General features: G+C 35.9%; 1 protein-coding gene across 7 annotated transcripts; it reads left to right on the top strand.

Moving 5' to 3' along the window:
- The first annotated feature begins 299 nt into the window (after nucleotides 1-299).
- On the top strand, nucleotides 300-10,187 carry LOC131997132 (uncharacterized). 7 transcript variants are annotated; one of them, XM_059367530.1, is made up of 3 exons: nucleotides 300-391; nucleotides 2,105-2,207; nucleotides 8,674-10,034. In XM_059367530.1, the coding sequence occupies exon 3, from the start codon at nucleotides 8,677-8,679 to the stop codon at nucleotides 9,613-9,615; it is 939 nt and encodes a 312-aa protein (XP_059223513.1). In that variant the 5' UTR covers nucleotides 300-391; nucleotides 2,105-2,207; nucleotides 8,674-8,676; the 3' UTR covers nucleotides 9,616-10,034. The 7 variants fall into 7 exon arrangements, with proteins under 7 accessions (XP_059223513.1, XP_059223511.1, XP_059223508.1 ...); XM_059367528.1 differs by having other exon boundaries at nucleotides 300-589; XM_059367525.1 differs by having other exon boundaries at nucleotides 300-589; nucleotides 2,088-2,207.
- Nucleotides 10,188-18,489: the final 8,302 nt, after the last annotated feature.

The raw sequence follows: 18,489 nt of genomic DNA, 5'->3' as shown, positions 1-18,489 counted from the left end.
TGTCGTCAGAATTTTGAAATTTGCAAAACTGAAGATGTGACATCAATTTCAAACTCATTTCGATTTTTTCACCATTTTTCGAATAATAATTATGCGATTTTGAGCTTGTTTTTTGAAGAAAAAACATAGGAGTTGCACTAATCCGATTTTTGTGCCTTAATCTTCAATGCTGTATACTCAACTCAAAAAATTTTTTCGCATCAAAATTTGAAAATTTTCATAAGGGGTTAGCCTTTGCTAAAAAAATGCAAAAAAAATAAAATGTGAAATTTGACGTAATTTTGCTTATTGTACGTGTTCAAAGTACGTTTGAACATGAAGTCATGTGCACCCATGTGCAGACATGCGTTCACGTATGCACATGACCCACTGTGCATAACGGTACATTGAAGTAAGTTCTTAATCGCTGATTCCGCCTTGACTTCATATTTGTTTACCTGGAATTGTTGCTTGTAGCTTGGAAAGTTGACCGTTTTCGCGGGGTCCAAGTGACAAGCAACAACCAAAAAAAGATCAGTCTCGTTTTAAATCTCAAACCCGCGCATCGTATTCTCTCCCCCTCAAAGTGAAAACCCAAGTGAAGTGAAAAGTAAAAAGTGAACATACATACAAACATATATAACTAGAGTGAACATTGCAACAATAAACTTTGAAACAGTGAACTAATATATTTAACATTTTAGATACAAAGTGACACAATAACAACCGACTCAAAAACCAAATCTACACTCGACCCACAATTGCAACATCACAACAACCATAAGTGCGGGACACAACATACAACACCAACTAATTCTAATATTGCAAACCCCCCACCTGTTAAATACAATGTCTATCTACTACAATCAACTATACTCATAATTTAAATTTTAATCTACTTACTACTGCTACTTAAATCTATGAATTGTGCTATCTAAACCTAAATATTTGCTACTTAAACACTACGATCTACTTATAACTAATGAATTTAAATAACATAGAAAAGAACATCACAATAAACAATCACCACCACATTTGAATTTTAAACATAAAACTTCCTATGTTTTATTTCGGAAGGCAAAACCCTTAGTTTGACCCCAAACATTTGGTCCTTCGAACCGGATAAGTGGTTTTTTTAAATAATTAAAAAACCAAAAATCAAAAAAATTTTTCTGTTTTGTGCACAAAAATAATTCATTTTCATTTCAAAAAACCCAGTGACCGAAACACAAAAAAATTCGCAACAACAAAAGTGCAGTGACCCAACAATTAAAAGCAAATGAAATAGAGAAAAGTGCGAAAAAAGGGTTGGTTACACACAACCGTACATACATACACGTATGGACGGACGGCCAACACAAAAATATCAAAACACATAAAAGATCAGTTTTGGCAATTTATTAAAAACAAAATAATACACAAATCACAAAAAAAAAGAATAACACAGTTGCAAAGGACAAGAAGACTCATACAAAATAAAAGATAATTAAATCAACAGGGTGACCCGAAGAAAATAAAAATAATTAAATTAAATTTGTAATTTGCAAAAATTAATTAAATTTTGTTATAAACCATTAGAAAAGTGTTACAGTGACCCAAAAAACGTAAAGTGACCCGCACAGTGGAACAGAAGTGGAAAAAAGTGGAATTTCAAAAATTATAAAAAATCAAAAAATTTTAAATTGTTGAAAGAAGTTTCTTTGTGTTAAAATGAAAAAAAAGAGCTAAAAAATTGAAAAATTTAACAATTTATCGTCCAACCCAAAATTTATGTTAATTTTTTTTCTACATATTTTGAAAAATTTTTTTCTCTAAAAATCATAAATTTTCAGTATTTTAACTTAAAAAACAAATTAGAGTGTTAAAACAGAATTATGGGTTGCTCGATAAATTTGTAAATTTTATCCCAAACTAATTCTTTCTTTTTCTATCAAACATAAAATATTGTGCATTTTCAAAAAACCCCAACAAAATCAAATTCGTGCGTTCCGTGTAAAAACACAAAAACAAAAAATCTACGCTCTGGGATAAAAACGGAAAAACCCGCTACAACGGTTAAATTCCCAAAACTTCATCAAATCAAAAACACTAAAACAACAAAATCCAAGACTCTAACGACACAAAGCTACAAAAATTGCAAAAGGCGCCAACACACAATTCTGGACCCAAGCCAAGCGCCCACCTACACACACACACACATACACACACATCAAAAAAGAAGCTTCAAAGTGAGTACCATTTTGTTTTTCTATTAAAGTGCGCTTGGGTATTACGTCATACATAACCTTTTTTTCAAAAAAGGAAAAGTTCATACATTTACCCAGCGTACTTTAATATTGTTTTTGATCGTTTTCTGATTATGAATCGCTAATTCGGTTGTCTGATTAATTTTGACCCAAATTAATTTGATCCAAGTGAATTGGACCCAATATAGCAGACCCTACTTTCAAGGCAGTGTGTAGGATTTTCGGGACAGACATCCACGAGATTTTTTGTTGAAATTTTTTATAAAGAAAAGGAAAAGTGTCTAAGAAAAATCGAAGTGCTTTTAGAAAAGAAGAAGTTTTTTTTATCAAGAATTGTTTTTGTGTGAGAAATAACGAAAATAATATTGCGTGCTGGCCTCATTTGTCTTCGAAATTTTAAAACTTCATTCTATTGCACAAATTTAAGTGGAAACGGTCGGAAAGGACTGTGGTTGTTTGTGCAATCCTTTGTTGTTTTTTATACAGAAAGCAAATTGACCCAACGAGTCAAAGCAGTATTATTGTAAAGAATCATCTAGTTCTGCATGCCAAATTTTGAAAAGTGAAAGTTTAATTTTTTTTGGAGAAAAATAAATTTTTTTTTTTTGCAACTTTAATTCGAGCGGAATTAAATTGCTGGTGTATTGCGATTTGAAAGGAAAATTTTTCTTACAATTTTTTGCGGCTATTGTATAATCGATGTCATCAGAAATATTAACCTGTTTTTTTTCTAGTGACCCAGATAAAACATTTATTACGAATTTTGTAAAAAGTTTCAGGTTTGACCCTTAGATATTTGACCCATCATCAAGACACACATTTTTTTCTTCGCATTAGGTTTTTTAGAAATAGATTTGATTTCTACAAATAACCAGTTTTTTTGGACATTTTGTTGTAGATTTTTCCGTGGTTTTATAGTTTTTGAACCTATTTAAAACATATACAAGCCAATTACAAAATGGATAAGAATTTACGCGAAAAATTTGTAAACTGTGTGAATGATTTAGTAGATTTTGAAAGCGTTTACTCCGCGGCTAAGTCAGATGATAATATACATTCGTTAGAAATCACGCGGGTAGAACTCAATTCTTTATGGGATCAAATCAAGAAGGCATACTTAGATTGTAGGGACCGCATTCCGGAAAAGGATGAGACACCTATAGATAAAACTAAACTTCGAAATAATTACAAACAGGCACTAGAAACTTATAAACGGTGTTTAAGCTCTCTTAACGGAGAAATTTTGGCCCTTAACGAGCAACAAGATCAAGAAAAACAGGAGAGAATATCGATGACCCAACAGCGAGACAATAATGATTTTTCACCAGCTCTAAGATTGCCGCCCTGTGACACAGATGTTTTTAAAGGGGGATATCGCGAATGGCCCACCTTTAGGGACTTATTTTCAGCAATTTACATTAACAATTCAAAATTAAGTAAAGTCGAGAAGTTGTTTCACTTAACCCAGAAAACAGCAGGAGAAGCCCGCGAAATAATTTCCAATGTTCCACTGACCCATGAGGGTTTCGACATAGCGTGGAGAAATCTCGTTCATAGGTACGAAAATAAACGCATGCAGGTAAATGAGCAATTGCGAGCTCTTTTTAATTTACCTTCGGTTTCCGTTGATAACGCGTCAACAATCCAGAAATTACAGCGCACTATAGGTAGTTGTACCCAAACTTTACAGACCCTTGAAGTAGAAACGGGGGGATGGGACCCAATCTTAGTTTATCTTGTGTCAACCAAACTACCAAGAATATTTTTAGAAGAATTCGAAAGCAGCCTAGCAGATTGTTCGTCTCTTCCATCGTGGAATCAACTAGATGTATTTTTGACCCATAAATTCAAGACCCTAGAATCAGTCGGCAATATCAAGCCACAATATTCGAGATATAATCAACCCAGATCGGAGTACGATAAGCGGGAAAAGCGAGTTAATAGTTTTCAAACAAATGTAAATCCCAATTTCAAGAACACGGGCTCAAGACCCAGCAACAACACACAATCACACTATAATGCTCAGAATAACAAACCGGTTTGTCAACTTTGTAAATCCAATCATTCTTTGCGAGAATGTCCTCAATTTCTAGAAAGGTCGATCAACGATCGAATAAACATTGTTAAGACAGGTCATCTTTGCTATAACTGCCTTTCTTCGGATCATGGAGTCAGGGAGTGTAAAAGTCGTTTTAGTTGTAGGGAATGTAGTCAACGACACCACAGTTTGATACATAAAGGCAACCAGAGCCAGTACCCTACAACAGGCACACACCAACGAGGCGGAGCACGACCTAGCACCAGTGCTGCCGCTCTCAACACTTTAGTTCAACCCGGTAGACAGGAAGCACGACCTAGCACCAGTGCTACTGATCCTACCACCCTAGCTCAACCGGTTAGCGAATACGCACGCCCTAGTACCAGTGCTGCCGCTTCAACCACCCTAGTACAACCATCGGTATCGCCAAATATACAGTCCACACCTTGTTTAGAAGCACCTTGTTCAACGACTTTGACACTTCAGGAAATCAGACCCACTCCGCAACCCAAAGAGACACTTTTGTTCACAGCAATAGTTCAAATCAAATCTAGAGGACATAGATATGATGCCAGGGCAATCATCGATCCTGGGTCACAATCAACTTTCATATCAGAAAAAATTAGAAACAAATTGCAACTTCCAACAGTTAAGAATTTAATTCACGTCACAGGTTTAAGCGACGCAGTTTCTGAAACATCGACAAAAGCTTGCGTCTTCAATCTTTGCTCACGAGTAAATCCTAGTTTTGAGCTGGAGGTTTGGGCACCAGTCTTAAAGACCCTACCTTCTCATTTACCAACACACAATTTAAGGCAAAATCAATTTGGAGATTTTGCACACCTTAGTCTCGCGGATCCCCGATTCTTTGAAAGTCGACCCGTGGACATGTTAATCGGATTAGATATTGGACCCCTTATATTCACAAAAGGCGGTACTATGAAATCCTTTGGATCACTTATAGCGCAGGACACCGTTTTTGGGTGGATCATAGGAGGACCCATTACGGAAGACCCTAAATCCGACAGACAAATCACACTTTATAGTGCATCATCATTAGAAAAGATAATCACTCGCTTTTGGGAGGTGGAAGAGACCCCAAAAAAGGTTTTGAGGTCAGCAGAAGATATTTATTGCGAAAATAATTACAAAAATACAACACGACGTAATGAGGCGGGGAGATATATCGTAACTTTACCTTTTAAAAGCTGTTCAGAGATCGGTTCATCTAGGAACATCGCATTGGCACAGTTTCATAGAATGGAGAAAAAGTTGTCTAAGACCCCAGATATTAAAGCACATTATGATGCAGCCATATTAGAGTATTTGGAATTAGGACACATGAGGAAGGTAGACCCAAACAGCGTATACAAGACCCCTCACTACTACTTACCTCACCATGCAGTTATCAAACCAGATAGGGTTACCACAAAACTTAGAGTGGTTTTTAACGCATCTAGCCCAACATCAAACAAGAAAAGTCTTAATGATATCTTACATACAGGACCCATACTTCAGCAAGACCTTGTCGTACAAGTGTTGAACTGGAGATTTTTTAAGTACGTCTTCAATGCAGACGTGACAAAGATGTATCGTCAGATCTTAGTAGACCCCAATCAAACAGCATTTCAAAGGATCCTCTTTCGCAAATCAGAAAACCACCCAATTGAGGATTACGAACTCTTAACTGTTACCTTCGGCATAAATTGCGCCCCATTTTTAGCGATTAGGACCCTTCTCCAGTTAGCAGAAGACGTGAAAGATTCTCATCCGTTAGGATCAAGAATTATTAAAGAAAATTTATATGTCGATGATGTATTAGCGGGCGGACACTCCATAGAAGAAGCTACAGCAGCTAGGAAAGAATTAGCCTCCGCATTAGAATCAGCTGGTTTCAGGCTAAGAAAATGGGCGTCAAATGACACACGTTTGTTAAAGGATTTAAATGAAGACATGCTTCTTCCAATAGATTGGTTAAATATTTCCGAAGCTTCTTCGACAAAGACCCTAGGAATTCGTTGGAATATATCAGGTGACAATTTCACTTTTACGGCCCCTACAGTTGAAGAAAAGCAAATGAGCACCAAGCGAGAAGTATTATCAACGATAGCAAGGTTTTTCGACCCATGTGGATGGTTAGCGCCAGTAATTGTTGTAGCCAAGTTAATCATGCAGCAGGTTTGGCTAGATAAGGTAGAATGGGATGACTCGTTGAAGCCAGTGACTCAAATGAACTGGAATAACTTTGTGAGAGGCAGCCATTCTATAGACACTGTATCGATACCAAGATGGGTTCGGTTTACACCTGCTAGTATTGTGGAAATACATGGATTCTGCGACGCGTCAGAAAGCGCATATGCAGCCACAATTTATATACGCGTTGAACACATCGATAAAACTGTAGACACTTTTCTTCTAGCAGCCAAGACCCGAGTAGCCCCAGTTAAGAAAATCTCTCTGCCAAGGTTAGAATTATGCGGTGCAGTTATGTTGTCAAAGTTAACAAATGCCATTGTGCCTAAGCTTCAATTATCAAAGTTTACGACCCATTTCTGGACCGACTCTACAATCGTTCTAGCCTGGCTACAAAAGCCACCATGCTCATGGAGCGCTTTCGTTGGTAACAGGGTTTCAGAGATATTAGAGAACGTCGGCGGTGAGAATTGGAAACATGTTGACTCAGAATATAATCCTGCGGATGTAGCAAGTCGTGGCTGTTCTCCTGACGACTTAATAGCTCATAATTTATGGTGGACGGGACCCCAGTGGCTCAAATTGCCGCATGATCAGTGGCCGCAAGACCGAGTTAATACAGACACTAATCTTGAAGCAAAACAAGTTAAAGTATTCGCAACAGGCACTTTTGATGACCCTTTGACTCGATTTTCGTCTTTAGCTAGAGCATATCGTGTTTTGTCTTACGCAGTTAGGTTCTGGCGTAACACAGGTTCAACTAGATCCTCACTTAAAATTTCATCGCAAGAAATAACCAGCCCAGAGCTCATAGACACAAAGATGCGTCTTATAGTGGCAACTCAGAAACATTACTTCGTTGAGGAATACAGTTCTTTGACCCAAAAGAAAAGGCTTTCACCTAGAAGTAGTCTTTTACCATTCAACCCCTTCATAGATAGAAAAGGAGTAATTAGATCCAATGGTCGTTTAGTTCAATCGCCAGCTTTGACGTACAGCGAACGTCATCCAATCTTAATCCCATATGATTCGCGATTTGCACTCCTTCTAGTGGAATTTGTTCATAAAGTCTCAATGCACGGAGGCAATCAACTTATGACCCGGCTCATCCGTACGGAGTTTTGGATATTCAGATTGAAACAGTTGATCAAGAAAGTTATACACAATTGCAGAGTTTGTACCCTATATCGATTAAAGACTCAGACCCAAATTATGTCATCTCTTCCACCCGAGCGTACTACTTTATCCAGACCCTTTACGAATACAGGGGTAGATTTTGCAGGACCCTTCGGAATCAAAAGCTTAACAGCACGAGCGTGTTTAATAACCAAGGGTTATATCTGCATATTTGTTTGTTTTGCGACAAAAGCCATCCACTTAGAAGCAACAAGTGATTTATCGACTCAATCATTTCTGGCGGCATTAGCTCGTTTCATAGGAAGGAGAGGGTGCCCAGAAAAGATATATTCCGACAATGGAAAGAATTTTATAGGCGCAGCAGAAATGCTCAAGAAAGATCAGAAAGAGTTTATGAAAAGTTTACAGAGCAGCGCCATTCAGCAACATGCTCATCAGAATTTAGAGTGGAAATTTATTCCTCCAGGAGCTCCCCATATGGGGGGATTGTGGGAGGCAGGAGTTAAATCATTCAAGATACACCTTAAGAAGTCTATGCCCAAAATGAACTTCACGTTCGAAGAACTGTCAACCATATTGGCACGTATCGAGGCCTGCCTCAATTCACGACCCCTTAGTCCAGCTTCTGAAGACCCTAACGATTTAGCACCCTTGACCCCAGCTCACTTCCTTATAGGCTCTTCCCTTTTGACCCCGGCAGAACCCGACATCTCAGAGGAGGACATAACGCTTGCAAATCGGTGGAAGAGATTAAAGATTATATCCCAAAACTTTTGTCAGAGGTGGAAGTCAGAGTACTTAAATGAGCTTCACCGTAGATACAAATGGAAGTATCAGCAAGATAACATACAGGTCAATGATTTAGTTGTCATCAGGGATGAGAGATATCCCACCGAGTGGAAGTTAGGACGAGTTTTTAAAACATACCCCGGTGTTGATCAGAACACTCGAGTTATAGATATTCGAACTTCCAATGGCATAGTCAGTCGACCCATAACTAAGATTGTCAAATTATTCTCAGACACCCCTAGCAATTCATAATCACATCAAAACACGGTACTCACGGGATTTTGGTTACAGATAATGGCCGGATATTTACCTCGCCCAGAGTCCCCACGACCCGCCAGACCCACACGCCCTCGCTTCGACCCACGGGAACCCAGGTATCGCCCCGCATCTTGGCAGTATGCCTGTGGCCTCTGCCAGGAGGACCACGCCATACGGTCATGCCCGCGGTTCCGGCAAATGACACCGTATCAGAGATACGAGACAGTTGAGAGACGGAGTTACTGTCGGAACTGTCTGGCGCGCAGCCATCTGGCCCCAGACTGCCCCGTGGTCACTGCCTGCCGAACATGCGACTACCGCCATCACACAATGCTGCATGGAGCCCCACAGCTTAGGGAGACATACGGCAGCTACAGCCCGCCCCCAATGGAGATTGCCAACCCACGGCAACTTGCAATCGAACCAGCCAACCAGATGCCCATCGTCCAAGGCCCTCCCCCGGTCGAGATACCTTACAGCCGGGCCACTGTTTTTGTACCCACGGCGATGGTGGAATTGGCACCCGAGGAGCAGGACGATTGGGCTGGGGTACGGGTACTTTTGTGCCAGGCATCGACCATCACCCGAATCGCGGCAGCCACAGTAACTCGCCTGGGGATACCAACGAGAGAGCGCAGAGGGCACCGTCTGGCAACAATAAGACTTCGGTCAAGGCATGCGTCGAGGAGGACCATGTATACCATCCGGGCAGTGGTGACCCGGGATTTGCCGCGACGACCCTATTCAGATCCCATCATTCCCGACCCCACAAGCAGCCTAAGATCCCTTTCTTTGGCAGATGCTGACCCTAGGGGCAACGAACCAATCGATGTAGAGGTAGGGGCCGATGCCTACGCCCACCTCCGGAGGAGTGGTGTTGTACAACCCGGATTGGGAGCCGTCTTCGCCCAGGAGACAGATTGGGGATACGTGTTCGTCGGCCCAGTCACCTCACAGGCAAGAAACCAAAATTAAAAAGGTAAGATGTCACTTCGTCACTTGGAGGGGGAGAATGTTCAAAGTACGTTTGAACATGAAGTCATGTGCACCCATGTGCAGACATGCGTTCACGTATGCACATGACCCACTGTGCATAACGGTACATTGAAGTAAGTTCTTAATCGCTGATTCCGCCTTGACTTCATATTTGTTTACCTGGAATTGTTGCTTGTAGCTTGGAAAGTTGACCGTTTTCGCGGGGTCCAAGTGACAAGCAACAACCAAAAAAAGATCAGTCTCGTTTTAAATCTCAAACCCGCGCATCGTATTCTCTCCCCCTCAAAGTGAAAACCCAAGTGAAGTGAAAAGTAAAAAGTGAACATACATACAAACATATATAACTAGAGTGAACATTGCAACAATAAACTTTGAAACAGTGAACTAATATATTTAACATTTTAGATACAAAGTGACACAATAACAACCGACTCAAAAACCAAATCTACACTCGACCCACAATTGCAACATCACAACAACCATAAGTGCGGGACACAACATACAACACCAACTAATTCTAATATTGCAAACCCCCCACCTGTTAAATACAATGTCTATCTACTACAATCAACTATACTCATAATTTAAATTTTAATCTACTTACTACTGCTACTTAAATCTATGAATTGTGCTATCTAAACCTAAATATTTGCTACTTAAACACTACGATCTACTTATAACTAATGAATTTAAATAACATAGAAAAGAACATCACAATAAACAATCACCACCACATTTGAATTTTAAACATAAAACTTCCTATGTTTTATTTCGGAAGGCAAAACCCTTAGTTTGACCCCAAACAGTACGAATCTTTTTCGAATTTCGAACTGCGGAATGCTGGAAAATTATAGAAATTCCAAAAAATGAAGGAGTTACAGCGTTTTTGACCTTGAAAACGACCTCGAAATTTTACACCAAAAACAGATTTGGTTTTAGCGATATTTTCCATAGAAAACTTTACACTATTGCTTCATCTAGCACCACTACGGAAAGGGATTTTCTTGACGAATCCAACGGTGTCGTCAGAATTTTGAAATTTGCAAAACTGAAGATGTGACATCAATTTCAAACTCATTTCGATTTTTTCACCATTTTTCGAATAATAATTATGCGATTTTGAGCTTGTTTTTTGAAGAAAAAACATAGGAGTTGCACTAATCCGATTTTTTTGCCTTAATCTTCAATGCTGCATACTCAACTCAAAAAATTTTTTCGCATCAAAATTTGAAAATTTTCATAAGGGGTTAGCCTTTGCTAAAAAAATGCAAAAAAAATAAAATGTGAAATTTGACGTAATTTTGCTTATTGTACGAATCTTTTTCGAATTTCGAACTGCGGAATGCTGGAAAATTATAGAAATTCCAAAAAATTGAGGAGTTACAGCGTTTTTGACCTTGAAAACGACCTTGAATTTTTACGCCAAAAACAGATTTGGTTTTTGCGATATTTTCCATAGAAAACTTTACACTATTGCTTCATCTAGCACCACTACGGAAAGGGATTTTCTTGACGAATCCAACGGTGTCGTCAGAATTTTGAAATTTGCAAAACTGAAGATGTGACATCAATTTCAAACTCATTTCGATTTTTTCACCATTTTTCGAATAATAATTATGCGATTTTGAGCTTGTTTTTTGAAGAAAAAACATAGGAGTTGCACTAATCCGATTTTTTTGCCTTAATCTTCAATGCTGTATACTCAACTCAAAAAATTTTTTCGCATCAAAATTTGAAAATTTTCATAAGGGGTTAGCCTTTGCTAAAAAAATGCAAAAAAAATAAAATGTGAAATTTGACGTAATTTTGCTTATTGTACGAATCTTTTTCGAATTTCGAAATGCGGAATGCTGGAAAATTATAGAAATTCCAAAAAATTGAGGAGTTACAGCGTTTTTGACCTTGAAAACGACCTTGAATTTTTACGCCAAAAACAGATTTGGTTTTTGCGATATTTTCCATAGAAAACTTTACACTATTGCTTCATCTAGCACCACTACGGAAAGGGATTTTCTTGACGAATCCAACGGTGTCGTCAGAATTTTGAAATTTGCAAAACTGAAGATGTGACATCAATTTCAAACTCATTTCGATTTTTTCACCATTTTTCGAATAATAATTATGCGATTTTGAGCTTGTTTTTTGAAGAAAAAACATAGGAGTTGCACTAATCCGATTTTTTTGCCTTAATCTTCAATGCTGTATACTCAACTCAAAAAATTTTTTCGCATCAAAATTTGAAAATTTTCATAAGGGGTTAGCCTTTGCTAAAAAAATGCAAAAAAAATAAAATGTGAAATTTGACGTAATTTTGCTTATTGTACGAATCTTTTTCGAATTTCGAACTGCGGAATGCTGGAAAATTATAGAAATTCCAAAAAATGAAGGAGTTACAGCGTTTTTGACCTTGAAAACGACCTTGAATTTTTACGCCAAAAACAGATTTGGTTTTTGCGATATTTTCCATAGAAAACTTTACACTATTGCTTCATCTAGCACCACTACGGAAAGGGATTTTCTTGACGAATCCAACGGTGTCGTCAGAATTTTGAAATTTGCAAAACTGAAGATGTGACATCAATTTCAAACTCATTTCGATTTTTTCACCATGTTTCGAATAATAATTATGCGATTTTGAGCTTGTTTTTTGAAGAAAAAACATAGGAGTTGCACTAATCCGATTTTTTTGCCTTAATCTTCAATGCTGTATACTCAACTCAAAAAATTTTTTCGCATCAAAATTTGAAAATTTTCATAAGGGGTTAGCCTTTGCTAAAAAAATGCAAAAAAAATAAAATGTGAAATTTGACGTAATTTTGCTTATTGTACGAATCTTTTTCGAATTTCGAAATGCGGAATGCTGGAAAATTATAGAAATTCCAAAAAATTGAGGAGTTACAGCGTTTTTGACCTTGAAAACGACCTCGAAATTTTACACCAAAAACAGATTTGGTTTTTGCGATATTTTCCATAGAAAACTTTACACTATTGCTTCATCTAGCACCACTACGGAAAGGGATTTTCTTGACGAATCCAACGGTGTCGTCAGAATTTTGAAATTTGCAAAACTGAAGATGTGACATCAATTTCAAACTCATTTCGATTTTTTCACCATTTTTCGAATAATAATTATGCGATTTTGAGCTTGTTTTTTGAAGAAAAAACATAGGAGTTGCACTAATCCGATTTTTGTGCCTTAATCTTCAATGCTGTATACTCAACTAAAAAAATTTTTTCGCATCAAAATTTGAAAATTTTGCTAAAAAAATGCAAAAAAAATAAAATGTGAAATTTGACATAATTTTGCTTATTGTACGAATCTTTTTCGAATTTCGAACTGCGGAATGCTGGAAAATTATAGAAATTCCAAAAAATGAAGGAGTTACAGCGTTTTTGACCTTGAAAACGACCTTGAATTTTTACGCCAAAAACAGATTTGGTTTTTGCGATATTTTCCATAGAAAACTTTACACTATTGCTTCATCTAGCACCACTACGGAAAGGGATTTTCTTGACGAATCCAACGGTGTCGTCAGAATTTTGAAATTTGCAAAACTGAAGATGTGACATCAATTTCAAACTCATTTCGATTTTTTCACCATGTTTCGAATAATAATTATGCGATTTTGAGCTTGTTTTTTGAAGAAAAAACATAGGAGTTGCACTAATCCGATTTTTTTGCCTTAATCTTCAATGCTGTATACTCAACTCAAAAAATTTTTTCGCATCAAAATTTGAAAATTTTCATAAGGGGTTAGCCTTTGCTAAAAAAATGCAAAAAAAATAAAATGTGAAATTTGACGTAATTTTGCTTATTGTACGAATCTTTTTCGAATTTCGAAATGCGGAATGCTGGAAAATTATAGAAATTCCAAAAAATTGAGGAGTTACAGCGTTTTTGACCTTGAAAACGACCTCGAAATTTTACACCAAAAACAGATTTGGTTTTTGCGATATTTTCCATAGAAAACTTTACACTATTGCTTCATCTAGCACCACTACGGAAAGGGATTTTCTTGACGAATCCAACGGTGTCGTCAGAATTTTGAAATTTGCAAAACTGAAGATGTGACATCAATTTCAAACTCATTTCGATTTTTTCACCATTTTTCGAATAATAATTATGCGATTTTGAGCTTGTTTTTTGAAGAAAAAACATAGGAGTTGCACTAATCCGATTTTTGTGCCTTAATCTTCAATGCTGTATACTCAACTAAAAAAATTTTTTCGCATCAAAATTTGAAAATTTTCTAAGGGGTTAGCCTTTGCTAAAAAAATGCAAAAAAAATAAAATGTGAAATTTGACGTAATTTTGCTTATTGTACGAATCTTTTTCGAATTTCGAAATGCGGAATGCTGGAAAATTATAGAAATTCCAAAAAATTGAGGAGTTACAGCGTTTTTGACCTTGAAAACGACCTTGAATTTTTACGCCAAAAACAGATTTGGTTTTTGCGATATTTTCCATAGAAAACTTTACACTATTGCTTCATCTAGCACCACTACGGAAAGGGATTTTCTTGACGAATCCAACGGTGTCGTCAGAATTTTGAAATTTGCAAAACTGAAGATGTGACATCAATTTCAAACTCATTTCGATTTTTTCACCATTTTTCGAATAATAATTATGCGATTTTGAGCTTGTTTTTTGAAGAAAAAACATAGGAGTTGCACTAATCCGATTTTTTTGCCTTAATCTTCAATGCTGTATACTCAACTCAAAAAATTTTTTCGCATCAAAATTTGAAAATTTTCATAAGGGGTTAGCCTTTGCTAAAAAAATGCAAAAAAAATAAAATGTGAAATTTGACGTAATTTTGCTTATTGTACGAATCTTTTTCGAATTTCGAAATGCGGAATGCTGGAAAATTATAGAAATTCCAAAAAATTGAGGAGTTACAGCGTTTTTGACCTTGAAAACGACCTTGAATTTTTACGCCACAAAACAGATTTGGTTTTTGCGATATTTTCCATAGAAAACTTTACACTATTGCTTCATCTAGCACCACTACGGAAAGGGATTTTCTTGACGAATCCAACGGTGTCGTCAGAATTTTGAAATTTGCAAAACTGAAGATGTGACATCAATTTCAAACTCATTTCGATTTTTTCACCATTTTTCGAATAATAATTATGCGATTTTGAGCTTGTTTTTTGAAGAAAAAACATAGGAGTTGCACTAATCCGATTTTTTTGCCTTAATCTTCAATGCTGCATACTCAACTCAAAAAATTTTTTCGCATCAAAATTTGAAAATTTTCATAAGGGGTTAGCCTTTGCTAAAAAAATGCAAAAAAAATAAAATGTGAAATTTGACATAATTTTGCTTATTGTACGAATCTTTTTCGAATTTCGAACTGCGGAATGCTGGAAAATTATAGAAATTCCAAAAAATGAAGGAGTTACAGCGTTTTTGACCTTGAAAACGACCTTGAATTTTTACGCCAAAAACAGATTTGGTTTTTGCGATATTTTCCATAGAAAACTTTACACTATTGCTTCATCTAGCACCACTACGGAAAGGGATTTTCTTGACGAATCCAACGGTGTCGTCAGAATTTTGAAATTTGCAAAACTGAAGATGTGACATCAATTTCAAACTCATTTCGATTTTTTCACCATTTTTCGAATAATAATTATGCGATTTTGAGCTTGTTTTTTGAAGAAAAAACATAGGAGTTGCACTAATCCGATTTTTTTGCCTTAATCTTCAATGCTGCATACTCAACTCAAAAAATTTTTTCGCATCAAAATTTGAAAATTTTCATAAGGGGTTAGCCTTTGCTAAAAAAATGCAAAAAAAATAAAATGTGAAATTTGACGTAATTTTGCTTATTGTACGAATCTTTTTCGAATTTCGAACTGCGGAATGCTGGAGAATTATAGAAATTCCAAAAAATGAAGGAGTTACAGCGTTTTTGACCTTGAAAACGACCTCGAAATTTTACACCAAAAACAGATTTGGTTTTAGCGATATTTTCCATAGAAAACTTTACACTATTGCTTCATCTAGCACCACTACGGAAAGGGATTTTCTTGACGAATCCAACGGTGTCGTCAGAATTTTGAAATTTGCAAAACTGAAGATGTGACATCAATTTCAAACTCATTTCGATTTTTTCACCATTTTTCGAATAATAATTATGCGATTTTGAGCTTGTTTTTTGAAGAAAAAACATAGGAGTTGCACTAATCCGATTTTTTTGCCTTAATCTTCAATGCTGCATACTCAACTCAAAAAATTTTTTCGCATCAAAATTTGAAAATTTTCATAAGGGGTTAGCCTTTGCTAAAAAAATGCAAAAAAAATAAAATGTGAAATTTGACGTAATTTTGCTTATTGTACGAATCTTTTTCGAATTTCGAACTGCGGAATGCTGGAAAATTATAGAAATTCCAAAAAATTGAGGAGTTACAGCGTTTTTGACCTTGAAAACGACCTTGAATTTTTACGCCAAAAACAGATTTGGTTTTTGCGATATTTTCCATAGAAAACTTTACACTATTGCTTCATCTAGCACCACTACGGAAAGGGATTTTCTTGACGAATCCAACGGTGTCGTCAGAATTTTGAAATTTGCAAAACTGAAGATGTGACATCAATTTCAAACTCATTTCGATTTTTTCACCATTTTTCGAATAATAATTATGCGATTTTGAGCTTGTTTTTTGAAGAAAAAACATAGGAGTTGCACTAATCCGATTTTTTTGCCTTAATCTTCAATGCTGTATACTCAACTCAAAAAATTTTTTCGCATCAAAATTTGAAAATTTTCATAAGGGGTTAGCCTTTGCTAAAAAAATGCAAAAAAAATAAAATGTGAAATTTGACGTAATTTTGCTTATTGTACGAATCTTTTTCGAATTTCGAAATGCGGAATGCTGGAAAATTATAGAAATTCCAAAAAATTGAGGAGTTACAGCGTTTTTGACCTTGAAAACGACCTTGAATTTTTACGCCAAAAACAGATTTGGTTTTTGCGATATTTTCCATAGAAAACTTTACACTATTGCTTCATCTAGCACCACTACGGAAAGGGATTTTCTTGACGAATCCAACGGTGTCGTCAGAATTTTGAAATTTGCAAAACTGAAGATGTGACATCAATTTCAAACTCATTTCGATTTTTTCACCATTTTTCGAATAATAATTATGCGATTTTGAGCTTGTTTTTTGAAGAAAAAACATAGGAGTTGCACTAATCCGATTTTTTTGCCTTAATCTTCAATGCTGTATACTCAACTCAAAAAATTTTTTCGCATCAAAATTTGAAAATTTTCATAAGGGGTTAGCCTTTGCTAAAAAAATGCAAAAAAAATAAAATGTGAAATTTGACGTAATTTTGCTTATTGTACGAATCTTTTTCGAATTTCGAAATGCGGAATGCTGGAAAATTATAGAAATTCCAAAAAATTGAGGAGTTACAGCGTTTTTGACCTTGAAAACGACCTTGAATTTTTACGCCAAAAACAGATTTGGTTTTTGCGATATTTTCCATAGAAAACTTTACACTATTGCTTCATCTAGCACCACTACGGAAAGGGATTTTCTTGACGAATCCAACGGTGTCGTCAGAATTTTGAAATTTGCAAAACTGAAGATGTGACATCAATTTCAAACTCATTTCGATTTTTTCACCATTTTTCGAATAATAATTATGCGATTTTGAGCTTGTTTTTTGAAGAAAAAACATAGGAGTTGCACTAATCCGATTTTTTTGCCTTAATCTTCAATGCTGTATACTCAACTCAAAAAATTTTTTCGCATCAAAATTTGAAAATTTTCATAAGGGGTTAGCCTTTGCTAAAAAAATGCAAAAAAAATAAAATGTGAAATTTGACGTAATTTTGCTTATTGTACGAATCTTTTTCGAATTTCGAAATGCGGAATGCTGGAAAATTATAGAAATTCCAAAAAATTGAGGAGTTACAGCGTTTTTGACCTTGAAAACGACCTTGAATTTTTACGCCACAAAACAGATTTGGTTTTTGCGATATTTTCCATAGAAAACTTTACACTATTGCTTCATCTAGCACCACTACGGAAAGGGATTTTCTTGACGAATCCAACGGTGTCGTCAGAATTTTGAAATTTGCAAAACTGAAGATGTGACATCAATTTCAAACTCATTTCGATTTTTTCACCATTTTTCGAATAATAATTATGCGATTTTGAGCTTGTTTTTTGAAGAAAAAACATAGGAGTTGCACTTATCCGATTTTTTTGCCTTAATCTTCAATGCTGCATACTCAACTCAAAAAATTTTTTCGCATCAAAATTTGAAAATTTTCATAAGGGGTTAGCCTTTGCTAAAAAAATGCAAAAAAAATAAAATGTGAAATTTGACGTAATTTTGCTTATTGTACGAATCTTTTTCGAATTTCGAAATGCGGAATGCTGGAAAATTATAGAAATTCCAAAAAATTGAGGAGTTACAGCGTTTTTGACCTTGAAAACGACCTCGAAATTTTAGACCAAAAACAGATTTGGTTTTTGCGATATTTTCCATAGAAAACTTTACACTATTGCTTCATCTAGCACCACTACGGAAAGGGATTTTCTTGACGAATCCAACGGTGTCGTCAGAATTTTGAAATTTGCAAAACTGAAGATGTGACATCAATTTCAAACTCATTTCGATTTTTTCACCATTTTTCGAATAATAATTATGCGATTTTGAGCTTGTTTTTTGAAGAAAAAACATAGGAGTTGCACGTATCCGATTTTTGTGCCTTAATCTTCAATGCTGTATACTCAACTCAAAAAATTTTTTCGCATAAAAATTTGAAAATTTTCATAAGGGAAAATGCAAAAAAAATAAAATGTGAAATTTGACATAATTTTGCTTATTG

The sequence above is a fragment of the Stomoxys calcitrans genome, chromosome 4, assembly GCF_963082655.1.
Source record: "Stomoxys calcitrans chromosome 4, idStoCalc2.1, whole genome shotgun sequence".
Lineage (NCBI taxonomy): Eukaryota > Metazoa > Arthropoda > Insecta > Diptera > Muscidae > Stomoxys > Stomoxys calcitrans.
The sequence above is the reverse complement of the archived record's forward strand: the minus strand, read 5'-3'. Positions and strand labels throughout refer to the sequence as shown.

Bases quoted from the DNA above. Each gene is read 5' to 3' on its own strand.
- LOC131997132 (XM_059367524.1), top strand. From the start codon at position 8,677: ATGGCCGGATATTTACCTCGCCCAGAGTCCCCACGACCCGCCAGACCC.